This window comes from Lemur catta, chromosome 5 (assembly GCF_020740605.2).
Source record: "Lemur catta isolate mLemCat1 chromosome 5, mLemCat1.pri, whole genome shotgun sequence".
In the NCBI taxonomy this organism is placed as follows: domain Eukaryota; kingdom Metazoa; phylum Chordata; class Mammalia; order Primates; family Lemuridae; genus Lemur; species Lemur catta.
In genome coordinates, this window is record NC_059132.1 from 29,991,638 (window position 1) to 30,018,204 (window position 26,567).

At 40.7% G+C, this 26,567-nt stretch overlaps 2 protein-coding genes across 8 annotated transcripts; one reads left to right on the top strand and one right to left on the bottom strand.

The window, feature by feature from the left end:
• On the bottom strand, positions 1-16,185 carry LOC123638061 (zinc finger protein 569-like). Of its 4 annotated transcripts, none has more exons than XM_045551357.1 (6): positions 16,086-16,185; positions 6,025-6,170; positions 5,601-5,645; positions 4,709-4,835; positions 4,321-4,416; positions 1-2,102 (listed from the first exon to the last, which is right to left on the bottom strand). In XM_045551357.1, the coding sequence occupies exons 3-6, from the start codon at positions 5,613-5,615 to the stop codon at positions 1,186-1,188; spliced, it is 1,155 nt and encodes a 384-aa protein (XP_045407313.1). In that variant the 5' UTR covers positions 5,616-5,645; positions 6,025-6,170; positions 16,086-16,185; the 3' UTR covers positions 1-1,185. The 4 variants fall into 4 exon arrangements, with proteins under 4 accessions (XP_045407313.1, XP_045407314.1, XP_045407312.1 ...); XM_045551358.1 differs by lacking the exon at positions 16,086-16,185 and adding an exon at positions 7,647-7,780 and having other exon boundaries at positions 1-2,099; XM_045551356.1 differs by lacking the exon at positions 16,086-16,185 and adding an exon at positions 7,647-7,780.
• Positions 16,146-25,235, top strand: ZNF300 (zinc finger protein 300). 4 transcript variants are annotated; one of them, XM_045551352.1, is made up of 6 exons: positions 16,146-16,469; positions 17,194-17,320; positions 18,006-18,049; positions 20,969-21,095; positions 21,336-21,458; positions 22,649-25,235. In XM_045551352.1, exons 3-6 carry the CDS (start codon positions 18,035-18,037, stop codon positions 24,181-24,183), a joined length of 1,800 nt encoding a protein of 599 aa, XP_045407308.1. In that variant the 5' UTR covers positions 16,146-16,469; positions 17,194-17,320; positions 18,006-18,034; the 3' UTR covers positions 24,184-25,235. The 4 variants fall into 4 exon arrangements, with proteins under 4 accessions (XP_045407308.1, XP_045407309.1, XP_045407310.1 ...); XM_045551353.1 differs by having other exon boundaries at positions 16,146-16,438; XM_045551354.1 differs by having other exon boundaries at positions 16,146-16,303.
• The last annotated feature ends 1,332 nt before the right edge of the window (positions 25,236-26,567 follow it).

The window sequence follows — 26,567 nt, forward strand, 5'->3', positions numbered from 1 at the left end:
TGGCTTAAACAACAGAAGTTTATTTTCTCACAGTTCTGGAGGCTTGGAGTCTAAGATCAAGGTGCAGCAGGGTCAGTTTCTTCTGAGGACTCTCTCCTTGGCTTGTGGATGGCCACCTTCTTGCTCCTTCTTCACACAGTGGTCCCTCTGTGCACACCTGATCCTGGCCTCTCCTTGTGTGTCCTAGTCTTCAATTCTCCAAGGACACCAGTCAGATTGGATTAGGGCATACTCTAACAGCTTTATTTTAACTTAGTTATTCTTTAGAGGCCCTATGTTCAAATAAAGTCACATTCTGAGGTACTGGGGGTTAGGGCTTCAACATATAAATCTGGCAAGCAGGGAAAATTCAGCCCATATTAATATGCAAGAAGAGGGTAATTTACCCACCTAGAACTACTTTTTAAATTATAGTGAGTCTTATAAGAGGCCATGACTATTTTGTTTTGCTCATTCAGCCACATATGACAGCTATCTCATATTTATATATTTTACGTAAGTAACACCTTTATATACTATATCACTAATCAAGAAGCAGCAGGAGTATATTATATATACCAGCAAGCAACAGGAAAAAATTTGTTATATTATACTTTAGAATTCTTATTGAACACTGTAGTTTTGCTTATAATTCATATTTTCTGAAGACTGAAGAAAAATGGCATTATTTAATGTGGAAAATCTTGGTAGATGACATTTTGTATATAATATTTTGTATTCACAATTATGATAGATTCACATATGTAATTCCAACACATATATGACTTACGTTATATGGGGCATAACATAATGTAGTGCAACCAGGACTTACAGTAATAATAGCACTTATAGTAATGCTTTTATAACTTGTTGATTATCCACATATGATTTTCTAATTTTGTTCTGACTACAGAACAAAATATTTTAATATTTTAATATTTTAAAAGCCTTTGTGGTCCGCAGTGAACATTTGTCTGTTAATAAGCAGGTATAATTTCTGTAATATCTTCTAGAAATACTTTGGAATCACATCTGGAATATGATTTCTATAGAAGCATAGCTATGTATTTTTCTAAATAAATTAATAGACTTATCCTTAGTAAGGTTTTTTGATACATAATAAGGTTTGACTTCTACTGAAGGCTTTTTATAACTTCAAATTCTAGTTGAAGGTATGCCCTCATTAATTTCTTTTAGGGAATTTTTTTATTTATGACTCCTCTTATGTCGACAGAGGCCTGAGCTATGTCTGAAGGCCTTCCCACATTGACTGCATTCATAGGGTTTTTCCCCTGTATGAGTTCTGTGATGTATAATGAGGTCAGACTTCTCAGAAAAGGCTTTTTTACACTCACTACATTCATAAGGTTTCTCACCAGTATGGATTTTCTGGTGTCTAATAAGGCATGACACTTCAGTGAAAGCTCTCTCACACTCAGTACATACATAAGGCTTCTCTCCTGTGTGTATTCTCCGATGTACAAAGAGGTGTGACCTCACACGGAAGGCTCTCCCACATTCATCACATGCATAGGGTTTCTCTCCAGTATGAGTTCTCTGATGAATGTTGAGGTGTGATTTCTGGAAAAAGGCTTTCCCACATTCATTACATTCATAGGGTTTCTCCCCAGTGTGAATTCTCTGATGTTCAATGAGGTGTGACTTATGGGAGAAAGCTTTTGTACATTCAGTGCACTGATAGGGTTTCTCTTGAGTATGGACTCTGAGATGTATAATGAGATTCGATCTCTTGCTGAAGGCTTTCCCACATTCAGTACATACAAAGGGCTTTTCTCCTGTGTGACTTCGGTTATGTATAACGAGGTCTGACTTCTGGAAGAAGGCTTTCCCACATTCACCACATCCATTCTTTTTTGCATGTCTTCTCTTGCCACTGCATAAATTTAAACAGTTCAAATTCTTACCATTAGAGTCACATTTTTGGAATCGTTGTTTTGAAGAGGCAAAGTCTGTGCTCAGACGAAATGTATTTTCAAGTGCATTACACTTGTGACCCTTTTCCTCAGTCACAGTTCCCTGATCAACACATTCAACATGCCTTGAAAGTGTTTCTTGGCACTTCTGGTGTCTCTCCATGTGGCCATCAACGTGCCAGACTTCTACTAGAAAGAAGCACAATAAACCATATACTGGTGAATACATCTCCGGATGAATTATGGCTCATAAGTTTTTGCCATATTATGAGATTGAATCTTTACTTTCAGGCCTAATATCCATATCTAAAAGAAACAGCAAGACTAAACGGACTTTCCTAAAGAGCACAGCCCTGTCAGCTCCTTGCTTTTGAACTTCTGGACTCCAGAACTCTGGGACAATATATTTCTGTTGTTTTCAGCCACCCAGCTTGTGGTAATCTTTTATGACAGCCCTGGGAAACTACTACAATGTTAAAAAACAAGACCCTGTGACAATGCAAGGGTTGTGGTGGTGAGGCTACAATGCTAGAAAAATGGAGATAAAAACACTCTAAATCCAATCCCAAAGACATTTTTTTAAGAAACAGAAAAATCTATCCTCAAATTCAATGGAAGCTCAAAGGACCCCAATTCATCAAAACAATCTTGAAAAAAGAACATAGTGGGAGAACTGACACTCCTTGGCCTATCTTGGCTTTTGATATGCCTTCCCCACTAAGCTTAATCATTTCTAGCTTTTGATTTAAAGTGAAAGACATGCAACTCTTCTTTTTACTTAAACATTTAGAAGTCATTTTAGGGTTATTAATTGGCCTAATTTTAATAATGTGTCTCAGGTTATACGAAGAGGGAGAGAGGTCAGTGGAGCAGTGAAACACATACAATATTGATCAATTAAGTTCACTGTCTTATATATCACAGTATTATGTTATGATACTAATATCAAAGATCACTAATCATAGATCACCATAACAAATATAATAATGAAAAAAATTTGAAATATTGTGAGAATGGCCAAAATGTGACACAGAGAAACGAAGTGAGCACATGCTATTGGAAAAATGGTGCCAACAGACTTGCTCAATGCAGGGTTGCCACAAACCTTCAATTTGTAGAAAACATATTATCTGTGAACACTATAAAGCAAAGTGCTTTAAATAAAACAAGGTATGCCTGTATTTTGTAAGGGATTAATATCCAGAATATACTAAACTCCTACAGCTCAGCAACAAAAAGACAAATAACCCAATTAAAAATGGGCAAAGAAGTTGATAGACATTTTTCCAAGGAAGATGTGCAAATGGCCAATAAGCACATGAAAACATGCTCAATCAATCATTAGGGAAATGCAAATCAAAGCCACAATGAGATACTACTTCATAGCCATTAGAATGGCTATTACTTAAAAAAAAAAAACCCAGAAAATAGCAAGTGTTGGTAAGGATGTAGAGCAACTGGAACCCTTGTGCATTGCTGGTGGGAATGTAAAATTGTTCAGTAGCTGTGGAAAACAGTATGGTGATTCCTCAAAAACATAAACATAGAATTACCAATAAGATCCAGCAATTTTACTTCCAGTTATATATCCTAAAGAAATGAACGCAGTAACTCAAACAGATATTTGTACATCTATATTTATAGCAGCATTATTCACAACAGCCAAGGGGTGGAAACAACTCAAGTATCCATCAATGGATGAACAAATAAATAAAATGTGGTATATACATAAAGTTGAATATTATTAAGCCTTAAAAAATGAAATTATGATACATCCTACAACATTGATGAGCCTTGAAGACATTATGCTAAGTGATATAAGGCAAAAACAAAAACAAATATTGTATGATTCCAATAAGAGGTATCTACAATAGTCAAATTCGTAGCAAGACAAAGCAGAATAGTGGTTACCAGTGGCAAGGGGTGAGGTGAATAGGGAGTTATTGTGTAATGGGTACAGAGTTTCAGTTTGTAATGATGAAAGAGTTCTGGAGATGGATGGTGGTAATGCTTGCACAATGATGTGAATACATTTAACGCCACTTATAAATGGTTAAAATGGTAAAGTTTATGTTACATATATTTTGCCACAATTACAAAAGAATGAAAGAGGAAAAAAAATCCTGTCAAAGTCCTAAATGAAATTAATAGGATCATGGGCAGAATACACCTGAAGGGGAAAATGTTGCTCTCTAAAACCCATGCAAGGAGCACTGATGCAGAAAGATGACATCTGGAAATGGTGTTCAGATAGATAAGAAGCTTATGTCAGATGTCCACAGTTATTTCCAAAGGTCCAAGGCCCATAGAGTCTTGTAGCATATTTCTCAAAAGTGCCAACCTTAACTGACCAACTGTGATCTCACTTTTACTCACTGCCATCCACACAACTCTTTACCTAACTCACCTGGAGGTCTCCGTCTTGGGAAGTCTCTCCTTATTATCCATGGTTCTTTTCCTTGTTCCAACTTGTAGATCACAGCTGGCTTGGGGATTCGGCATCCTGTCAACGGGAAATAATATGGGGTTTGGGCCTAGCTATAATGCTTGGGCTTCAGTCCTTTGAATTTTGAACTTCATCAGAGACTATCTGATGAAGGTGCCCTAAGAAAGGAGGTCTTTAAACAAACTCCCCCAAAATCCAGACCTCCCAAAAGATTGCCGATCTTAATCTCCTGAGACTCAAGTACATACACTTGTAAAAGTACTTCAAAGGGCTGGCAATTTGGCGTCAATGAGAAAGGAAAAGTACTCCACCAGGCACAATCCAATCAACACTGGGAAATGGTCCTCACCCAAAGAGATGATGTTGGAGTAGTTCTCCAGCATGACATCCTTATATAAGGCCCTCTGGGTAGAGTCCAAATACTGCCACTCCTCCTGGGTGAAATGCACGGCCACATCTTTGAAGGATACTGGTTCCTGTAACAACATATTATTTCTCCAACTAAAGCGGTTAGTATGGCATAAAATGGAAGAAAAAAAAACATTCCTGGCAACTTATTCTAAGCATGTTTATTATTATGTAAATGGTAGTCGGGCAGGCACTGAAATTTAGCTCCATTTTATTTTGGGTGACATTACACTAAAAGTTGATCTCATTCTGCCTCATTAGCACTGTGCTAAATTAAACACAATGCTCATGTGTGTAGTTTTATGTCCCATTTTGTGGCTAACATAAAACTATATTTGACATACTTTATACTTATTCATCAGGCCATTCATTTATCAAGTCATTATACACACATTTACTGAGTATCCACTACAAGTCCAGACCTGACTGTCCTAAGTGCAAAGGATCAAATATTGGAAGCTGATTCAATTTGCCAAGGCATAGAAATGATGCTCTCTCTGTATTGAAAGTTATACAATGAGAAGGCACTGTTTAAATTACTGTTGATTGATACTTTTTTTAAACAACAAAAACATTTTAATTTTTAAGGTTTCTAATGTTTTAAAACTACAGTGTAAGAAATATTTGTTTTATTCTTTTTCATTTCCCTATACATGTATAACCAACAATAAGAAAGTATTTAATGTTTCAAGAAAACATTTTTAAGGTCACAGAACAATTGTAACCAGTGGGAAAATCCCATTGATGATGGAGATTGTATGATTTCGGCTTGCATGGCTATCTTTACAGTCCCGCACTACTGGACCTGTATAGAATGAAACATGCAAACTCACCGGGCACTTGGTCATTTTCTACAGCACTTGAGTGAAGGCAGATATCTATGAAGGCAGAGGTAGGGTAAGAGATAGAGCCATGAGGTAGGGCAGAGTAAGAGAGAGAGCCAGGTATGACTTGAAGATCCCAGAATCACTGGCCTAACTAATCTCCCCACAGTAGGTAAATCAACAAAGCCCTCCTGAGGGAGAATGTCCCTTGGGCCCTCCAGAATTCACTGTAGGAAAATTACAGATTTGCCCTAAGATTTTAGCTACAAAGATATCTGTTGTAGCACTTTTTAATATACAGAAAAGTTGGAAACAAATTTGAAAAACTGGTTAAACGAATAGATTATAGGACCCAAAGATAAAGTAACTTGCAGTCATCAAATATGACATTGTCAAATATTTATCATTATGTAAATGGTAGTTGGGTACATACTATTCTCTGACCCTTCAGTCATGCCTTCCGTAGACTCTAACCAGGGCCATTGCAGGCAGAGACAGGCTGGAGGAGTCTGCAGGTAGGATGTACCAGGATTGGTTTTTCAGTAGGACCCAAGGACTAGGCAGAGACACCAACAAACCCTGGAAAACATAAGGTGCACAAGGTGAGCTTCATTCAACAGTGTCTCTGAAACCTTCCCCAGGGGAGATGAGGTGCAGGTCCCTGTGCTTTAAGTTGATGAGGAGAGTAAATGCTATGTTTTAGGTTGGGAGATATACTGTAAGGAATATGAAATTTGGAGACAAGCATTTGGGTTTGAATTTACCTGCTGGCTGTTTGACCTGGAGCAAGTCACTTCACCTTTCTGAGCTTCAGTAAAATTGGAAATAATACCTGTATTATACCAGGGGCTTTTTAGTTTTTATTTTTTGGATTAAGGTAAGTTTATTTTACAAAACTACTTAGTGTTAATTTATGTGTGTATGTATGTCCATGCTGGCTGTTCCCTCTGTTCAGTACATTCTTTCACTATTTCCTTCAAGTTTCTGCTCAAATGTCACCAAGGAGACCTCCCTCTGTCTACTTAATTTACATTTAACCCCCCCAATCTCAACCTTACCCTGATCTACCTTTTTTTTGATATATAACACAATTATCTTCTACCATATTACATTATTTATTTCTTATGCTTATTGACTGTATGTATTTATTAAAACAAAAATTTCATGAGGGTAGGATTTCTGTCTGATTTGGTATTCTATCCCCAGCACCAGGAACTGTGCCTGGCTCACAGATGCTTAATAGTCACTGAAAAAAATATCTATATAGCTGCAGTAAGTTTCATAAAACAATCCTTGTTAGGTGAATACCCATGTGATAGTTTAGAGTATTTTACTTACGTGTTTAAAATGCCACTCATACAAGAGTACATACTATGAGATTCCATTTGTATGATGTTCTAGAATGGCAAAAGTAACCTCTGGCGTAGAAACTGAGACACTGTTTCTTGGCTAGGTGGAGGGAGGCGATGATTGAAAAGGGGTAGAACTTTGTGGGGGATTGAAATGTCATATATTTTGATGGAGGCAAGAGTTACACAGGCGTATACAATAAATATTACACTTTTATTCCCTGTAAATTCTGTGCATTTCATTCTATGTAAATTATACTCTAATTTTTAGCAAGAGCACTGGTAAATAAAGATACTAGCTTGAGTCATTAGGTTTCACGACCCATACTCACTAACGGGTTGCAGTCTACTCTTTGAAAAACACTGACTTACAGGTTGCTGTTAGGGTTAGACGCCTCCGCAAAAGCAGGTAGTACTCGGTAAAGCTTGGTTCACCCCCCGCAGCCGGGAGGGCGCGCCTCACCGTTCCACTCGCCACGCGTGCGCGCAGACACCGCTGGATGCGCTTCGGAGCGCGACACCTGCAGTGCCAGCGTACTGCGTCATGTCCCCAGACTGGCAGAAACGCAGACCCCGAAACTCGCCCCGGGAGCACGCCCGCCCGGGGCTCACAGACCCAGTTTGGGCGAGGGTCCCTACAGCTTTTAACACACGCCGGTCCCCGCCTACCCCAAAGTCCCGCTGAGCCCCGTTGTTCTTTCCCCACCTTGTCCGAGCCTGTGTCCTTTTCCTCGGCTTGCCGCATCCCCAGCGCACACCGAGGCCAGCCAGATGAAGGGCGCAGCCCCTCGGGACTCACCCCGGCCCCTGGGCAGCGCAGTGAGGACCGGTGTGTGTGTTGGGGGGCCGGGGGGGGGGGAGTGCACACATGCGCAGAAGAGGGCTGCGCCTGCGGGGCTCGCCGGAGCGCGCTCCCCGGGACTGCAAACTACATCTTCCAGGATGCCCGCGCTGCGATGGTGCACATGCGCGGCCACAGGCCGGGCGCGCGGCTTTCCCCGGCGCTTTCCATCCAATTACCGCACTGCATTCCCCACTCCAGCTCCCCACCCTTTGCCAAAAAGCCACCCAGGGAGAGCGACGCACTGGCACACTGGGCCGATCTTGTGGAGGACTGCTCACTCTTAACCTGTGTAGTCTGGCCCGGCTCCAAGTATGAGATGTCGAAGTCATTGTGACTGCGTACCATGCACTGTTCTAGGTGCTTCGAATATAGTAACAATTCTGTGAACTTGGTTCCGTTATTAATCTCATTTTACACATAAGGAAATTGAGACACATAGGGATTGATCAACTTGCCTGAGGACACGCAGCTAGTTAGTGGGAGACCGAGGCAGATTTGATTAGTAAACGGCCACTCTCGGGCTAAATCAGCCAACAGCCTGTTTGTGCACTGCCTGTGACCTAAGAATGTTTTTTATATTTGTAGCTGACAGGAAAAAAATTAAAAGAAGAATATGATTTGTGCTCTGGTCTTAATTTATAGAGGCGACTGAGTGTTGACATGGAGAGGTCAATGCCATTGAAAAAAAATTTCTCAGCGTTGCCATAGAAATCAGGGGCAGGGCGTGCCATGTAGGGGCAGAGGGGGAAGCTCCCTGTCAGTCAGGAGGCAGAAAGCAGGGAGGGGAAAGCATAAGACGCAGCGTTTATTGTGATTTACTTGGGAAAGGCCAGGTGGGCAGGATAAACATGTTAGGATTGGCTCATTTGAATAATTCAGAAGGGCTTTGGGACAAAGGGTTGTCTTTAGTTGTCTGGTACCTGGTCCGAGGTTGATTTAGGGCAGGGGGAAAATATTGGCTTGGTGTGTGAGAGCTAGATAAAAGGAGGTGGTTGGGGGATGGATTTGGGATTGGTTGGTTTGCATATTTGAGGAGTGCTTTCAGGAACGTTACCATGTTAGGAATTAACTAACTCTGGGAGGGGCAGTCTTTCCCCAGCCAGCAAATCCTCCTGCCCAACATTTCAAAACATCGTAACATACAGAAAACAAAAAATATAATTGATACAGAATAATGGCCGGGCGTGGTGGCTCACGCCTGTAATCCTAGCACTCTGGGAGGCCAAGGCGGGTGGATTGCTCGAGGTCAGGAGTTCAAGACCAGCCTGAGCAAGAGCGAGACCTCGTCTCTACTAAAAATAGAAAGAAATTATCTGGCCAACTAAAAATATATATAGAAAAAATTAGCCGGGCATGGTGGTGCATGCCTGTAGTCCCAGCTACTCGGGAGGCTGAGGCAGTAGGATCGCTTAAGCCCAGGAGTGTGAGGTTGCTGTAAGCTAGGCTGACGCCGCGGCACTCACTCTAGCCTGGGCAACAGAGTGAGACTCTGTCTCAAAAAAAAAAAAAAAAAAGAATAATATCTCATGACACATGAAGATTATATGAAATTATAATTTCAGTATATATAAATAAAGTTTTATGGCAACACAGACACATTTATTTAGTATTGTCTATGGCTGCTGTTACCCTACAACAGTGGAGCTGAGTTGTGAACAGAGGCTATAAGCCCTGCAAAGCTCAATTTTTTTTTTATCTGACCTTTCACTAAAAGCAATGTTTGCCAATTTCTGCTCTATAGTAAATGCCCTTAATCTCTATGATGTACTGCATAAAAATGAAAATGTAAAATTATAAAAATATTTTTTTAAAATATAGGGGATATGTATCAAATATTTAGAGCTAAGCTTGGAGAGTTTAGGACTTTCTCAGGTCTTTAAAAAATTTTTTAAATTGATGCATAATATTTGTACATATTTATGGGATACATGTGATATTTTGATACATGCATACAATGTGCAATGATCAAATCAGGGTATTTACAATATCCATCACCTTGAAAATTTATGATTTCTTTGTATTGAGAACATTTGAAATATTCTCTTCTGGCTACTCTGAAATATATAATATATTGTTTTTAACTATAGTCATCCTACTGTGCTATCGAACATTAGAACTTATTCTATCTAATTGTATCTTAGTACCCATTAACCAACCTCTCTTCATCCCTCCCCATACCCTTCCCAGCCTCTGGTTAACTACCATTCTACTCTCTACCTCCATGAAACTGACTTTTTAAGCTCCCACATATGAGTGAGAACATGAGATATTTGTCTTTCTATTCCTGGCTTATTTCACTTAACACAATGACCTCCAGTTCCATCCATGTTGCTGTAAAAGATTTCATTTTTTATGGCTGAATAGTATTCCACTGTGTATATATACCACATTTTCTTCTTCTTCTTCTTTTTTTTTCTTGAGACAGAGTCTCGTTCTATTGCCTGAGCTAGAGTGCCATGGCTTCAGCCTAGCTCACAGCAACCTCAAACTCCTGGGCTCAAGCAATCCTCCTGCCTCAGCCTCCTGAGTAGTTGGGACTACAGGCGTGCACCACCACGCCTGGCTAGTTTTTTCTATTTTTAGTTATCCAGCTAATTTCTTTCCATTTTTAGTAGAGACAGGGTCTCGCACTTGCTGAGGTTGGTCTTGAACTCCTGACCTCAAGCCATCCTCCAGCCTCTGCCTCCCAGAATGCTGGGGTTACAGGCATAAGCCACGATGCCCTGCCACACATTTTCTTTATCTACTCATTTGATGGACACTTAGGTTGATTCCAAATCTTGTCTGTGATGAATAGGGCTTCAATAAACATGGGGATGCAGGTATCCCCTTGATACACTGATTTTCTTTCCTTTGGATAAATAACCAGCAGTGGGATTGCTGGATCACAGGTAGTCCGATGTTTAGTTTTTTGAGAAACTCGCATTGATAATGGCTAACTTACATCCCCACCCACAGTGTGTAAGAGTTCTTTTTCTCAGACTTGTAGGAAGACGGCAGACTAGAAGCAGACTGAGTGCACTGCTTTCAAGGAGAGGATCTAAAGTGGTAGGTGGATGGTTACCTAGAGATAACTCTTCTTGGAAGGAACACTGTAAAACTCCGGAGAAATGATGGAGACATTCAGAGAGAAGGAGAAGGTGATGGGGCGACTCATTTGGCAAGATTGAAGGGAGCTGCGGGGAGGCATACACACATGGGGAAGGTCAGGAGGATAGAGCTTGCGGGCTCCACGCTCCCCCTGCTGGCACTGTGGCCCCAGCTGTGAGGGGGCTCCCTCCCCCACCGCAGACCTCTGGACTGATGGGGAGCTGCTCAGAGTCTGTGCAGAGACATTGCGCCAGACAGCAGGCGCAGCAGGGATTGGGTGGCTGCCAACCCCTGGTTTCTGCAGCTGAGACCATCCTGAGCATTCAGATGCAGGACGCCAGGTCTGTGTGGGACCCTGGCTTTGCAACAGCAGCCTTCACATTGTCCCCGCTGGCCTGGGGAGGGAGCCGGCAGACCAGACACTCCCCCATGCCATGCCCTGTGACTTGAAGCCGAGCGTCCCCCTGCCCGATCCGAGCAGAGGAGACGCAACAGGTGCCACAGGGACCACCTGGGAAGACTTGAGCCACTGCCTCAGCGGGACCTAGGCGGGGTCGCTGGGCCACTGGAACTCACTCCTGCCCACGTAGCTCGGTGTCCGCAGTGGCCATGCTGCCAGAACAGCTGGCTGCCCAAGCAGCTCAGCCTCTGTGGTCCCCAGTTCCGGCTCTGGGTTTCTTGCTGCGCCAGAGCCCGAGGCTCCGCCCCTGTGGCACCGGAGCTGCCAGTGGGCCTGCAGTGCTGCCCCCAAGATTCCAGCGCTGTGCCTGGACCCCGAAACCCCACCCTGAGTCTCCACCAGTGCCGCTGGGCCCACAGAACAGCCCCGAGGTCCAACGCTCTGCCAGGGACCCCCTAGCCTTGAGCAGCCATTACACCTGGACCTAGTTCGAGCAAATGCCCACATCCCAGACACCCACGACAACCTCTGTGGACAACAGTATGCAGATTCCTCAAAGAAATAATTATAGACTTACCATTTGACCCAGCAATGCCACTACTGTTATCTACCCAAGGTTAAAGAAGTCATTTTGTCAAAAAGACACATGCACTCGAATGTTTATTGCAGCACAATTCACAATTGCAAAGATGTGGAAGCAACCTAAGTGTTCAACAATTCATAAGCGAATTAAGAAAACGTGATATATATACCATGGAGTACTACTTAGCCTAAAAAGGAGTGAATTAATGTCTTGTATAGCAATTGGATGGAACTAAAGACCATTATCCTAAGTGAAGTATCCTAGGAATGAAAAAATAAACACCACATGTACTCTCTAATAATTTGGAACTAATCAATGGGCAAATATGGGCACAGAGAGAAGTAAAAGTCATTGGAAATCAAGAAGGAGGGAGGAAGAGGAGGGAAGGGGCAAAAACTCACCTAACAGGTACAATGAACACTATTCAGGTGAGGGGCACACTAATAGCCCTGACTTAAGCACTATAAAAGCTACCCATGTAACAAAAACATTTTACCCCCTTAATATTTTGAAATAAAAGAGTTCCTTTTTGTCTACATCCTTGCCAGCATTTATTATTTTTTGTCTTTTTGATAATAGATAAAACAAACAAAATATGACTCTGAAAGGTGGAGAGAAGAAGGCAGACTGGTTAGAAACTTTGGGACTCAAGCGGATGAGTTTCCTAGGTTTTCTTTTTGCCTTGTATATCCCAGGGCTGGAACTGAAGAAGCTGGTAACTCAGAAACATCATTGGACACACACTAAAAAGTCCTCCTGCCCCCCCAAACCCTGCTTTCTAGCCAAAGGTCAGGGTAACATAACCAGGTAGAAAATTTTTAGAAAATAACTGCTCTGCTCCAGCCAAATGCTATGGAAAAAACTAGCTCCATCTGCACTTCTATGGATTGAATTCTGTACCCCCCCTTTCATATATTGAAGTCCTAATCCCCAATGTTATTGTATTTGAGGACAGTGCCTTTAGGCAGTAATTAAGGCCAAGTGAGGTGTTAAGGGTAAGGACCTGATCTGATAGGATTAATGTCCTTATAAGAATAATAACCAGAGAGCTCCTCTCTCTCTCTGCCACATGGGGACACAGGGAGAAGGTCTGCAAAGCCAGGAACAGATCCCCCAATGGAAAAAGCACAGCTGGCACCTTGATCTTGGACTTTCAATCTCCAGGATCAAGAGAAAATTAATTTCTGTTGTTTAAGCCACACAGTCTGTGGTATTTTGTTGTGGCAGTCTGAGCAGACTAATACTCACCCATGTCAGAAAGATGGAGTGGGGAGTCTAGACTCCCACCCTTGCCAAGTTGTAATGGAGAAGGCTGAGTATGGAGTCAGGAATTTCATCCCTATTGGATGGTAAAGAGCCCTTCTTCATGCATCCTGTCACAAAGGACCAAGGGAAGAGCTCAGACTTTCACAGCCATCCTGCAGTCATGAGGTTCCTCTTCTTTTCCCACTGGGGTGGTGTCAGAGAGTACTGGGGTAGTGGAAAGTCAGGATTTTCACCACTGCTGAACAGTAATGAGGCTCCTCCCCTGATAACATCAGTGTAGGCCACTGAAGGGGAGTAATAACAAGGTACTCCTACCCCTTCCAGACAGACAGGTAACAGTGGAGGACTAGTGGGGAGCTTAAACTCCCATTTCTCCATAAGGTTTGTGTGCTTCCATTTTTGTAATTTTAGCATCACCATGAAAATATGTATAGCCCACTGGTTCCACGAGGAGGATGAGAGACACATGGTACAGCTGACCCTGCTAACATTTTCCTTCAAGGCCAGACTAGAGTGGAGCTCCCAACCAACCTGCTGACATGTGAGTGAGACCAGTTGAGGTCAGCTGACTCATAGCTAACCCATAGTCACATAAATAATAATGATAGTGCTAATCACAAATACTTATTGTTTTAGGACATTGAGATTTGTTGTTGGATTATCATACAACAGCTGATACACTAGATTATTATACAACAGCTAATACATTCTATTGCTAAAGAGTAGATTTTAAATGTTCTCACCACAAAGATATGATAAGTCTGTGAAGTTATGGATATATTATTTAGCCTGATTTAATCATTCCACAATGTATACATGTATCATAATATAACATTGTACCCTGTAAATATATATAATTATTATTTGTCAATTATAAATAAAATTTTTTAAAAGAGAAAAGCTGTGGAACTGATGGCTTCACTGGTGAATTCTATCAAACATTGAAAGAACTAATACTGACATTTCTCAAACTTCCAAAAAATTAAAGTGGGAGGAACACTTCCTAGTTCATTCTATTAATATGAGGCCAGTATTATGCTGATACCAAAGCCAGATAAAAACATTATAAGAAAACTTGATACACTGTTGAAAGCAGGATTGGCTCTATACTGTAAGAGGCCAAGACATTTGTGATCAAAATTTCTCCTTTTGTTCAGGACATTTTAGTTGTAACATCTGAATTAGGAAATGTTACTCTATTCAGTTTTCTTTTCTTTCTTTTTTTTTTTTTTTTTTGAGACAGAGTGTCGCTTTGTTGCCCTGGCTAGAGTGAGTGCCTGTGGCGTCAGCCTTGGTCACAGCAACCTCAAACTCCTGGGCTCAAGCGATCCTACTGCCTCAGCCTCCCGAGTAGCTGGGACTATAGGCATGCGCCACCATGCCAGGATAATATTTTTTTATATATATTTTTTAGTTGGCCAGATAATTTCTTTCTATTTTTAGTAGAGACGGGGGTCTCCCTCTTGCTCAGGCTGGTCTCGAACTCCTGACCTCGAGCGATCCGCCTGCCTCAGCCTCTCAGAGTGCTAGGATTACAGACGTGAGCCACCTCGTCCGGCCTATTCAGTTTGTTATAGCAATGAAAGGAACTATGTCATAATAAATTTGTGTGGTCTGCCAAAGTTAATTCAGCAGCCACTATTTTCAACTCAGCACTGGTGTCTTTTGAGGAGAAGAAAAGCTTTTTATTTGTTTGAAGTACTTGCCTGTCTGATCCCAGACTTGTAAGATTCAGTCTCCATAGCTGCTTTCACATCCCCTTCATCACTATGCCCAATCCCAAATTCTTTTTTGTATATTGTGCAGTATGCTCTATTTTAGTTGTTTACCTCTCTAATTCACTTGTATGTCTTTACAGCTGTCATTAAGATAAGTGCCTTTCCTGGATGTCTGGATCATGCTGGCGTTGTTATTATAATCATATCCATTTTTATTATCTGAACTCTTAGGAAACATGGTCACAATATTTACAATGTCAAAAACGAAACTAGCACTATAATCGGTACAAAGCCCAACAGTTAACCACAACTGTCAGAGTGATTTGTTAATGCTTACGATTGCAATGCACATAAGTCACACACTTATAACCCAGCACTGCGGAGTGACGCAGCAATGGATAATCCGTTATTGTAAACTGCAAACCACGGTCGCCAACATCAGGCGTCAGGGGAAAAAACAGCAATAGCGACTAGGGAAGGCACAAAAATCTATGCCTTATCCACTTGACAATACAAACTGCGGCTTTCAGCCCTGCTTTTTGGGCCACCGCATGGGTTTTGTACTTTCCCTCCAATTTTCCCCACTCATCCCAGAAATCTAGGAATTCAGAAGTCTCAGGGAGGGATTTCCTGGAACACAGGACTTTCACTGTGAATCTTGGGACGGTTTCAGGCAAACAGGGACGGTGGATCAGCCGACCGCAGTTTCCTCCTTGCATTCCGTCAGCGACCTCCTCTTTTCAGGCGCCCCATCTCCCTCATTCGCCCCTCTCCTTCACTGCGCCCTGCTCTGTCCCCAGTCGCTCTCTCTTAGTCCCTTAGTTTCCCATTCTCTGTTCTTAACGCTTGCATGTTTTTGCCCCGTAGTCTCTATTTGCTCACTTTCGCCTTTATTTTATGCCTGTCTCCTCTTTCCTGTCACTCAATTTTCTTCCTTTTTTTTTTTTTCAGTCGGCTCCTACAATGTATTACTGTACCGCATAGTAACTTCGCGCTCGGACCTTTCCTGTCACAGTTATTAACACAGCTCCTCCCCAAGTGCGCTCTCCCTGCGCTTGGGCCCCGTCTCCCGCACGGGACCCGCCCGGAAGAGGGCTGGACCATTTCAGTAGAATCCCCAACGGAAATCTCGTGCCATTCCAAATTCCTCCTCCTTCGCCAAAGCATCCTTCCAGTAGAGGATGGTATCACTTCAACTTCTCCAATCCCCTTGCAAAATCTCTCTGCAAAAGTGCGCACCTTACCGGTTTGTGTCTTCGTCCTCCTTTCCGCCGTCTTCCCCTCCCTTCACCACCGCGGTGGCACAGCCCAGTCCGAGGCTGGCACCTGTCGCGTCCCTCGGCCTGTACGGAACAGGACGGGCCCTCAAGATGGCGGCCCCCGCGCGGAGACCGCGCCAGGGCGCGGCCATGTTGCCTCCTGAACAAAGCCGCCCAAGGAGCGGAGTAGGCAGAACCGCCCGGTACGGAACCGCTCAGCCTCGGGAGCCCGGCGCTTCGCTCGCCTACAGGAAGTGGGGGAGTTACCCAATAGGGATGTGACAGCGGTCCCCATTAAGCCGTGATGGGCGTCTCGGGACCTGATAATCGAGCCGGGGGTGAGGAGGAGGAGGATCTGTGCGGTGATGAGTGAGTCCGTGGCATTGGTAATGGCAGGGGAGGGGTCTGTGAGGTCAGCGATAGAAGGTTTATGAAGTCCCTGGTGGGGGACGTATGTGGGATTAGTGTCGGATATTGGGGGGAAGTCAGGGGTGGAGTGAGCTACGCGAGTGCCGAGACGATGGGGTGTCTGCGGGGTCGGGAATGGAGTGCAGGTGGACGGACTGGGGCGGGTAACTCGGGTCAGTGACTTAGGGAGCTCTGGGCAGGCAGTGATTGGTGGTGGCTGAGGAGGTGTGGACCGGGCGATGCGGCCGTCCACGAGGTCAGTGACGTGACGGACGTGGGGGATTCGGTAGGGCATGTGGTTGCTAGGCCCGAGGATTCCGAGAACTGGAGGAGACAATATTGGGGTCAGTATGTCATGACGGTCAGGCGCAATTTACTGGGAAAGGCTTTCACTTACTAAATGCATTAAATTTCCACAGGTCGTAGGCAATTGTTGAGTTCTTAAGCTCAAGCCCCTTCTCACATCTTTTCCGAGCCTTTTCTGGTGGCCACCCCAGAAATGATCATTTTACAACAAAACCAAACAAATCAAAATGGATACGATTCTTTTGAAAAGTGTGATTTTAATCCTCTTCCTTCTAAATTTATTGAAATCATTTTATATTTTATTCAAGAAACATTTATAAAGCATCTGCTTGGTCCAAAGATGAATATAGGACTATTTCTCTTAATTGTTTCCTTCCAGATCTGTTTTGATAAAGCCAGGAGTACCCCATATAAAATAGTCTCCCTGTCATGGGAGCCCCCACTTCCTCTGAACCAGTTCAGCCCTGTCTACGAGACTCATCCTGGGACTGAGAAAAATTTACCCGGTATGTACCTTCCTGCATGGTGGTATATTCTCTTTTATCAGTGGTTCCAACCTATCACCATTTCGGTATGTAGACAGTAGGACTGTTGGAAATCAGCAATAACAATTTAAATAGAAAACACCTTAAAATTAACACTTTAGTCCATGAATATTGTTTTGGCTGGAGAGTTTGCTGAGTTGGGGGGAAATCTAAGAGGGCTTTTAGGAGATGATTGGAATTCAGCTGCCAGTTCTTTCTGGGAAATAAAGAAATGCATTCCTCAGTTTTCCTTTTGGTCATTCCCATTCCTACTGCCAGGGAGCTACATCTGCAGTTAAATTCTTTTTATATATTAGTTCATGATTATTGCCTTATGATAATGTTCTACAAATAGAATTTCTGGTTCCTAGGGGGAACAAAAAGTTGTTAGTAAAATCAGCTGGAAACATATCTTCATGTCTATCCAATTAAAAAAACAATCCAAGTTCAATATGATCATACAGGCAGAAGAGGAAAAAAGGTTGATGCCTCTTTCATATGGTGCTTGCCGGTGCTTCTGTGAGGCCCAAACAACGTTCTCCCACAGGGTAGTCTTTTATCCACCTGACTTCTGGTGGTGCTTGTTTCTAGATTGGTGAATGTGGAAGCTACAGTCTTGGCTTAGGCTATGAGAACTTCATTCTGATCACCAGTTTTGCTTTTTCAGGCATCTGCCCTTTTGGAAGAGAGCAGAATATGATGAAGTCACAGGTGAGTTGCTTTTTTAAAAAATTTCCCCCTTAGTTTTCAGGACAATCAAATAGAAAGTAAAGATAGCTAAAATTTGGATTAGGGAGAAAGTAGCAAGAATAAAGATCAAGACCTAGAAAGAATTGCTAGGTAATATTAGAAAACCTGGCTTGAAACCATTTTTATAAACTAATGTACCAATTATTTTGATCTTTCTTACAGACATCATCAGTTACATGATTTGCATTCCCCTAAATAGAAAGATAAATTTCTCATAGTAAGAAAATGTTTCTTGCCATATAAAACTAAAACGATTTTTTTGAAGGTGGATTTTCTAGGAGATGGGGTGCGTGGTGTCTTCACCAACACTCCTTTGCTAAATGCCACAGAAGATTTCTCGTAGCTATGTCTTAAAATTATCTTTTTTAGAGGGAAAGTACCGTAATGTCATAACCAAACTCCTTGAACTTTATTCTTTAGGGCAAGGGTTGACAAACTATTACCCATGGACCAAATCTAGTGTTTTTATAAAGAACATTTTATTGGAGCACAGCCATGCCATTTGTTTACATATTTTTGAGCTACCATGGCAGAGTTGACATAGTTATGACAGAGATCATATGGCCTGCTATGCTAAAAATATATACTTTACCAAAAAACTTTGTTGACCCCTTCTTTAGAGAAGCAAGATGATTACAGACGCTTCCTATAGTCCAGCTTTATGCAGAGATAAAGTCTAGATCATGCAGGATAGGCCCATTTTGAATGGTCTTCTAAAATATATATTTCTCTCAAAAAGCAGTTTTGTTTTTTTTTTTTTTTTTTTTTTGAGACAGAGTCTCACTCTGTTGCCCGGGCTAGAGTGTCGTGGCATCAGCCTAGCTCACAGCAACCTCAAACTCCTGGGCTTGAGCAATTCTCCTGCCTCAGCCTCCCGAGTAGCTGGGACTACAGGCATGTACCACCATGCCCGGCTAATTTTTTCTATATATATATATATATATGTTTTTAGCTGTCCGTATAATTTCTTTTCTATTTTTAGTAGAGACGGGGGTCTTGCTCTTGCTCAGGCTGGTCTCGAACTCTTGAGCTCAAACAATCTGCCCGCCTCAGCCTCCCAGAGTGCTAGGATTACAGGCATGAGCCACCGCGCCCGGCCAAAAAGCAGTTCTTAAATTGTATTTACCTGGCAAAATTTTGGAGGGCAAAGGTCCCTGATACTCCATATCTTTTGCTGTGGCTTCAGCGTTTTTAGGATTACTGTCCAATTCAAGGGTGTTCCTCTTTTGTCCTACTATTTTTAAAAGCCTGTTGTATTTTTTCTCCCTGCCAACAACCATTATATACATGATATAAACATTTAAAATGATATAAAAAGATAAAAAAAATTTTAAAAAGAGATCTTTTGACTTAAACTTACCTCCTTCTGGGATAATCAGTGTTAACTGTTTGTTTTTAACCTTCCAAACCTTTTTCAATATAAGGAGAATTGCAATTAAGTGTTTTATGTGAAAATACAAATGTGTGAGAATGTCCCTTATTTTCTTGTACTATTCTTTTAGAAAAATAACGTTATAGTAAACATTTGGTTCCACAGCCTGATTTTTAACTTACTGTCCAGTATAAATGTTTTTGTATATAGTTTGCATATCTTCCCATGTCAGTGCATAGGATTTTCCCTTATTATTTCATGATATGCACAATATTTCCTTGTGGCTTGGTTGCCTGGGATTGTGTCCTCATCTGTAAAATGGAGATTCTAATCCTCATAGGGTTGTTGTGAGAATTAAGTAAATAAAAGCCATGCTTAGAACTACAATTACTTTATCATTATCATTATTGTTGTGAAATCAGCTTTTACATAAGGAGTCTTATGTATATTAAACAATAGAGCTTAACAACTGAGTTCTATTGCAAAAAGATAGTTTCTTTGTCTTTTTTTCTTTTTGCATGTCAGTAGCTTTAGAACTGTGCTGTCCAATATAGTAGCCACGCCACTTGAAATTGCATGGTCTGGATTGAGATATGTTGTAAGTGTTAAGCACATACTGGACTTTGAAGATATAGTTCTAAACAACTCAGTAATGGTTTTTAAGGATTGATTACATTTTGAAATGGTATTTTGAGTAATATATTGACATATATATATTATTGAAAATAATTTTTTGAATGTGGCTCCTAGAAAACTTAAAATTACCTATCTGGTTAGTTTTATGTTTCTGTTAAGACAGCACTGCTTTAGAGAATAAAAATAGCTATTTTTTATTAGCACAATAAATCCAACTACCATGGTTAGTTAACTGATTAAATGCTTATTCCTTCAGTAAGAGGACTTTATGGTTTTTCTATACCATCCAGAAGTGAAGTCATAATTTTCACACATATCCTTCCTTTATCCCTCCAACACCTACTCCACTTCCATTTCTTCCATCTCTTAATGGCACTTCTATTCCCCCAGCTACCCAAGTTGTAAAAATTATTTATAGATGATAAAAATATTGGATTAGGGTCTACCCTAACAACCTCACATAACTAGTATATCTTCAATGACCCTATTTCCAAGTTGTGTCACGTTCTGAGGTACAGGAGGTTTGGACTTAATATAAATTTTCAGGACATATAATTCGACCCATAACATGTGGCTTCAGCATTATTCCTTTCCTGTTGACTATCCAACTGTTTCAATATTATTCATCAATAATTCATCTTCCAGTTCTTTGGGTGCTGCCTTTATAATTTATAAAATTACCATATGTCTTAGGTAGGGCATTTTATGGTTTACCTCTTCTTATCTGTTTGGTTCTTCTTACCAAAGATAGGATTTTACATTGTTTTTCCCAAAAACTATGATACAAAACTAGATGTGGGTGTAGTTTTGCATATCATAGTAGAAATGATGAGAATGATTGCTTCAGATTGAACGGGAATGTACTGTTACAGGGGTTAGTATCATTCAAGGATGTGGCTGTGGATTTCACCCAGGAGGAGTGGCAGCAACTGGACCCTGCTCAAAGGACCCTGTACAGGGATGTGATGCTGGAAAACTACAGCCACCTGGTCTCAATGGGTAAGGCTCATTTCCCACATTACTCAGAGTTGTCCAATCAAGTGCCTTTCCTTATCACTTGCTGTGAGTAGGTGATTCCTGACATGTAATGACTTTTATGACTTTTGTACCTTCCCAAGTGGTGGTCATTACTTTGCCAAGGGCTAAATGGACAACTTCATTGTAGACCACCTGAAACTGCACCTTAACTTATTCCTTCAGTGCAATCAATCCCAATTTCTCTGTGATTCCATTTAATAGGGTATCCAGTTTCCAAACCAGATGTCATCTCCAAGTTGGAACAAGGAGAAGATCCATGGATCATAAAGAGAGACATATCAAATTGGATGTATCCAGATGAAAATCAGGCAGATGGGGGACAAGGGAAGTGACATATCAGTTTGCCTGTTTTGTTTTTTTAGTTGATTGGTGCCTTAGGCTTCTGTTTTCATCCTTATTGAAATCTATTATTATCTGCTCCTGTGCTGAGAATTTAGTAGGTATTCAACAAATAATTGTTGTGCGCATTTGGTAGGCATTCAACAAATAATTGAAAACAATTGTGAGCTTTTTCAGAGGAGTGCTGTTTCTTGTTGATCCTCTCTCTCTCTCTCTCTCTCTCTCTCTCTCTCACTCGTATATATGTATCTTTAGTTATTTTTATGAAAGGGTTTTAAAGGCAATAGAAGGCAAAGTCTTTCCAAGAGCATAGGTTTTATTTTAGGAGGTAAGATGCCTGGATACATGTCTGTACATAATTAAATGTCAAATACAATTACTGTTTTAAAAGTTCACAGAAAATTAGAGTCTAAAGAAATGTGGTGGAAATTGAGAAGACATTTTTCAGAGCATGCAGCTGTAGCTGCTCTGAATTACATAAGTGCTGGTGAGATTGAAGGCGGAAGGTGAAGTCAAGCAAACAGTATGAGAGAGAGAAGAGTGTATAAACAAAACCTTAGAGTCAGGAAGATATGGCTTTTCTGGGAGATCTTTGCTGGTTTTACTTATAGAACTACATATAGAAGGTAGTTTATTGGGAGTAATAGAATTTAAGCATGTATTCTTGGTGTGATTCTGATACTGAATCCATAGCAGGATTTTGGGTTTTTCTGTTATTTATGTTAGTTGATAATTAGGAAAATAGAGTGAGAAGAGTTAAAGTATTTTGAGTACAGAAGAGACCTTGTTTCTTTGGAGTAGGGGCAGGAAAATAGTTAAATATATATAGCAAATGTTTTATAAGATAAGTGAATTCATAAGGTAAAAAGAGTTTCTATTCAGAAAGTAGGAGAATTGGAAGATTCTAGGAGTAATTCAAGATTGGAGTGATAAGATCTCAGACACTTTTCTATTTCCTTCAGGTTTAATCCTTACATGACGATTTCTGTTTCACATCCTTGTCTACCTATTCACCTAATAACACTGTATGTTGTACTGTCTTCTGAGATGGCCTGTTTCTATCCCAGTTCTCTGAGTTTATCAACTATGTTGGATCATCCATTTGTTCCACTTCTCTTCCCTCTGTGAATTGACTCTTATGATGACTCTTTGATTTTTATCTTTTCTTCTTTTAGGTAGGAAGAGTAACCTTCACAACTCCCAGTCATATATTTTGGGTGCTGTTTCCTTCCATAATAAAATACTGCAAGGAGTCACAAAGGATGGTTCATTTTACTCAATTTTAAAAGTCTGTCAAGGTGATGGCCAGCTTCAGAAATGTAAGGAAAATCAAGACAAACTTTTCAGGCAAGTCACATTTGTCAGCAGCAAAACAGTAACTGAGGCATCAGGCCATAAGTATAATGCATTGGGAAAAACAGAGCCGGATACATCAAGACAAAGACTCCATAAATATGATGCTTTGAAAAAGAACTTAAAACCAAATATTGACCTGCCTATTTATAATAAGAGCAATTCAAGAAAAAACCTTGATGAGAGTTTTGGATGTGGAAAATCATCTAGCCACAGTGAATCCAATTCTAATCTTGAGAAAATTCACAATGGATTAATACCCTGTGATGATTATCAGTGTGGAAACATTTTTAGCAATAAACAATCCCTTATTCAATATCAGAATGTTGAAACTAGGGAGAAAACCTGTGTGTGTATTACATGTGGAAAAGCCTTTGCTAAGAAGTCACAGCTCATTGTACATCAGAGAATTCATACTGGAAAGAAACCATATGATTGTGGTGCATGTGGAAAAGCCTTCAGTGAGAAGTTTCATCTCGTTGTACATCAGAGAACTCATACCGGGGAGAAACCTTATGATTGTTCTGAATGTGGAAAAGCCTTCTCTCAGAAATCATCCCTCATTATACATCAGAGAGTTCACACTGGGGAAAAACCATATGAATGTAGCGAATGTGGGAAAGCCTTCTCTCAGAAATCACCCCTCATTATACATCAGAGAATACATACTGGGGAAAAACCCTATGAATGTAGGGAGTGTGGGAAGGCCTTCTCTCAGAAGTCACAACTTATTATACATCATAGAGCTCATACTGGAGAGAAGCCATATGAGTGTACTGAATGTGGGAAAGCCTTCTGTGAGAAGTCCCACCTCATCATACATAAAAGAATTCACACTGGTGAGAAACCCTACAAATGTGCTCAGTGTGAGGAAGCCTTCAGCAGGAAGACAGAACTCATTACACATCAGTTAATTCACACTGGGGAAAAGCCCTACGAATGTACTGAATGTGGGAAGACGTTCTCCCGGAAGTCACAGCTCATCATACATCGGAGAACACACACTGGAGAGAAACCCTATAAATGCAACGAATGTGGAAAAGCCTTCTGTCAGAAATCACATCTCATTGGACATCAGAGAATTCACACAGGAGAAAAACCTTATATATGTACTGAATGTGGGAAAGCTTTCTCTCAGAAATCTCACCTCCCAGGACATCAGCGAATTCATACAGGAGAGAAACCTTATATATGTCTTGAATGTGGAAAGGCCTTTTCCCAGAAGTCAGACCTTGTTTTGCATCAGAGAATTCATACTGGGGAAAGACCCTATCAGTGTGCTGTATGTGGGAAAGCTTTCATCCAGAAGTCACAACTCACTGTACACCAGAGAATTCATACAGTGGTAAAATTGTAATGAGCTGACCATAGAAAATTCTTCAGTATTAGCTCAAGCCTTAATAATTACTAGAAACCTAATTAATTTGATAAACTTGGGGACAACTGCTCTATAGATCAAATGTAGCAAGGGAGTTTATGTTTCTGATGTGGTGCTGCCTAACTTTTTCAGAAAAGATGATGGAAAATAGTTATATAAATGAAAGACATTTTAACATGGCATGTAAAGCTTTTAAAGTTATGAATTGAATGATCAGTAGAACAAGTTATGTATACAGAATATTGTCAAGTTATATATTGCTTATTATACCACATAATAACCAGATGTGAAGTTACTAATATTAGCTTGGCATAATTATGGACATAAAGTAACGTTCTGTAAAAGACATACAAGAAAGCTGGAGTAAAAAACAGAATAAAACATCAATTCCTAGAAATTGTAATTTAAGAAGAGGCTTGAGCATGACTCCTAAAGCTACATACATGTAAAATTGTTGTACAAAGATGGAAAGAGGGGTTGATCAGATTCAATAAATTTGATGTATATACATTTTCCCATCTCAAGCATATAAGTTGACCTCCACCTTTGGAAGAACCCCGGAACTTGACGTTCATGCATTTTGACCAGGTCTGCCTTTATTTTACCCGACTGGGAACTTGTGGTAGAAAGACTTTGGTAGTGAAGACAGATAGTCTTGAGTTTTAATCCTGGCTCAACAATTCACAGATTATGTGACTTCAGGCAAGCCTACTTAAGTCATCTGAATATTTTTTCCTATCAGAAATAAAAGTAAAATGTAGAGCACGTGTTCTATGTTAAGATAACATTAATTCTTTTTTTTATCTTTCCTCTATCCTGTCATGAATGGATGCTAAGACTAACGTGTAAAAGCCACATCTGAACTTGCTTTGCCCTCTGGACACTCTGCTTTTGATTACCCACCTCTCTAGCCCATTTTACTGTCTCTGACCCAGGTGGTCTTATTTTTGCTATGTTAAAATGACTTTTTTTAGTACTTTCAATTTATTTGTTTACATACCCTTATATAAACTGTGATGATTGCACATAAAGACCCTGCCTAATGTCTCTTCACTCCTTTCTGACCCCTGTCCTGCATCCCCAACTGTTTTCCCTGGAAACTGAGAACAGTTTCAGAGGAAAACTCTTGGGGGTGAGAAGTCATACCTGCATAGACTTGAGAACTTGAGGTCTCTAATATGTCTCCTACCCTATTTTCTGTGGCTCCACCTACTCTCCATGATCAGCTTTAGATGAGCACTCCTGGAGGTGCCCTGCAGGAGAGCATACTTGGCAAGGATGAGGGCATCTGTGGGGTGAACACAGTATCTGCACATAATTCCTGCTTGATTCCTTTATATTTCTTAACTACCTGATCCCCTTCTTGCATGGTTGAACTGTATGTTGTGAAAAGGCAGGGCTCCTCTGGGTGAGAGCCTCTGTAGGGGAGAGGGCCCACCTGTGAAGGATGTAGAAACTCAATATTAAATATCTCAATCCCCCCTAAAGTGATTTCTATATTGTTGGGAGTGGAAAAAGAAGTTGAAACACAGAGGAGCAAACCTGTTCATAAATATAGGGTTGTGTATAAAAATACCATGTACCAGATGGCCAACATGTGGCTACAAAGCTCTAGTGGATTTTTAGCACTATTTATGTGGAATTAAAGCTACAGTTGTTATAGATCATCCCCCTGTTAGTAAATGGCAGATACTCAGTTTTCCTCAGTAGTTCTATTGAGCTTACTCTGATGTCTTATTTTATATAATTCTATATCAGGCTTATTCTGATGCTCCGTTCTACATAATTCTTTATCAGAACATCATATAATTGCCCCTAATGGTGTATCTAACACATATAATTAGTCATATCCTTCAACATTCCTTGAGAATGTTAGATCAGTTTTCTAAATATTCAACACACTTCATATCAAGACCTCAATAAACTTTTTTTTTTAATTTACAACTTGGTTCTAAAATTATATATGGAAATACTCCAAGACAAGAATAGCTGAGACCCTTTTGAAGAGCAAGTTTAGAAAATTTACCAGAGTAAGACTTCTATAAAACAATGGTAGTTAAGACAATGTACTGTTGCACTTGGTTAGTCAAATAGATCAATGGTGTAAGAGAGTCCAGAAACTGACAATTACCTGTAGACACTTATGACAAAGTTGGCACTCCAACAGTGGGAGAAAAATGGTCTTTTCAATAATGTTTCTGGTGCAGTTATCCATATGGGTAAAAAAATAAATAAAAACTTACACTTAACTGCATACCATTCACAAAATCAATTCTGCCTAAACCTATAACAGAGGGAAATGTATAGCAATAAGTACAGGCTAGGCAAGAAGAAAGCCAGAGGACTTTATGAATGACCAGAAG

Coding starts and splice junctions, on each gene's coding strand:
- LOC123638061 (XM_045551357.1), bottom strand. Junction 4,417..4,708: donor CTCCAACATCATCTCTTTGG/GTGAGGACCATT, acceptor TCCCGTTGACAG/GATGCCGAATCCCCAAGCCA. Junction 2,103..4,320: donor CCCAAGACGGAGACCTCCAG/GTGAGTTAGGTA, acceptor GCTTCTTTCTAG/TAGAAGTCTGGCACGTTGAT.
- ZNF300 (XM_045551351.1), top strand. CDS start 16,802: ATGTGGTTGCTAGGCCCGAGGATTCCGAGAACTGGAGGAGACAATATT. Junction 16,853..17,193: donor CTGGAGGAGACAATATTGGG/GTCAGTATGTCA, acceptor GTTTCCTTCCAG/ATCTGTTTTGATAAAGCCAG. Junction 17,321..18,005: donor GACTGAGAAAAATTTACCCG/GTATGTACCTTC, acceptor TTGCTTTTTCAG/GCATCTGCCCTTTTGGAAGA.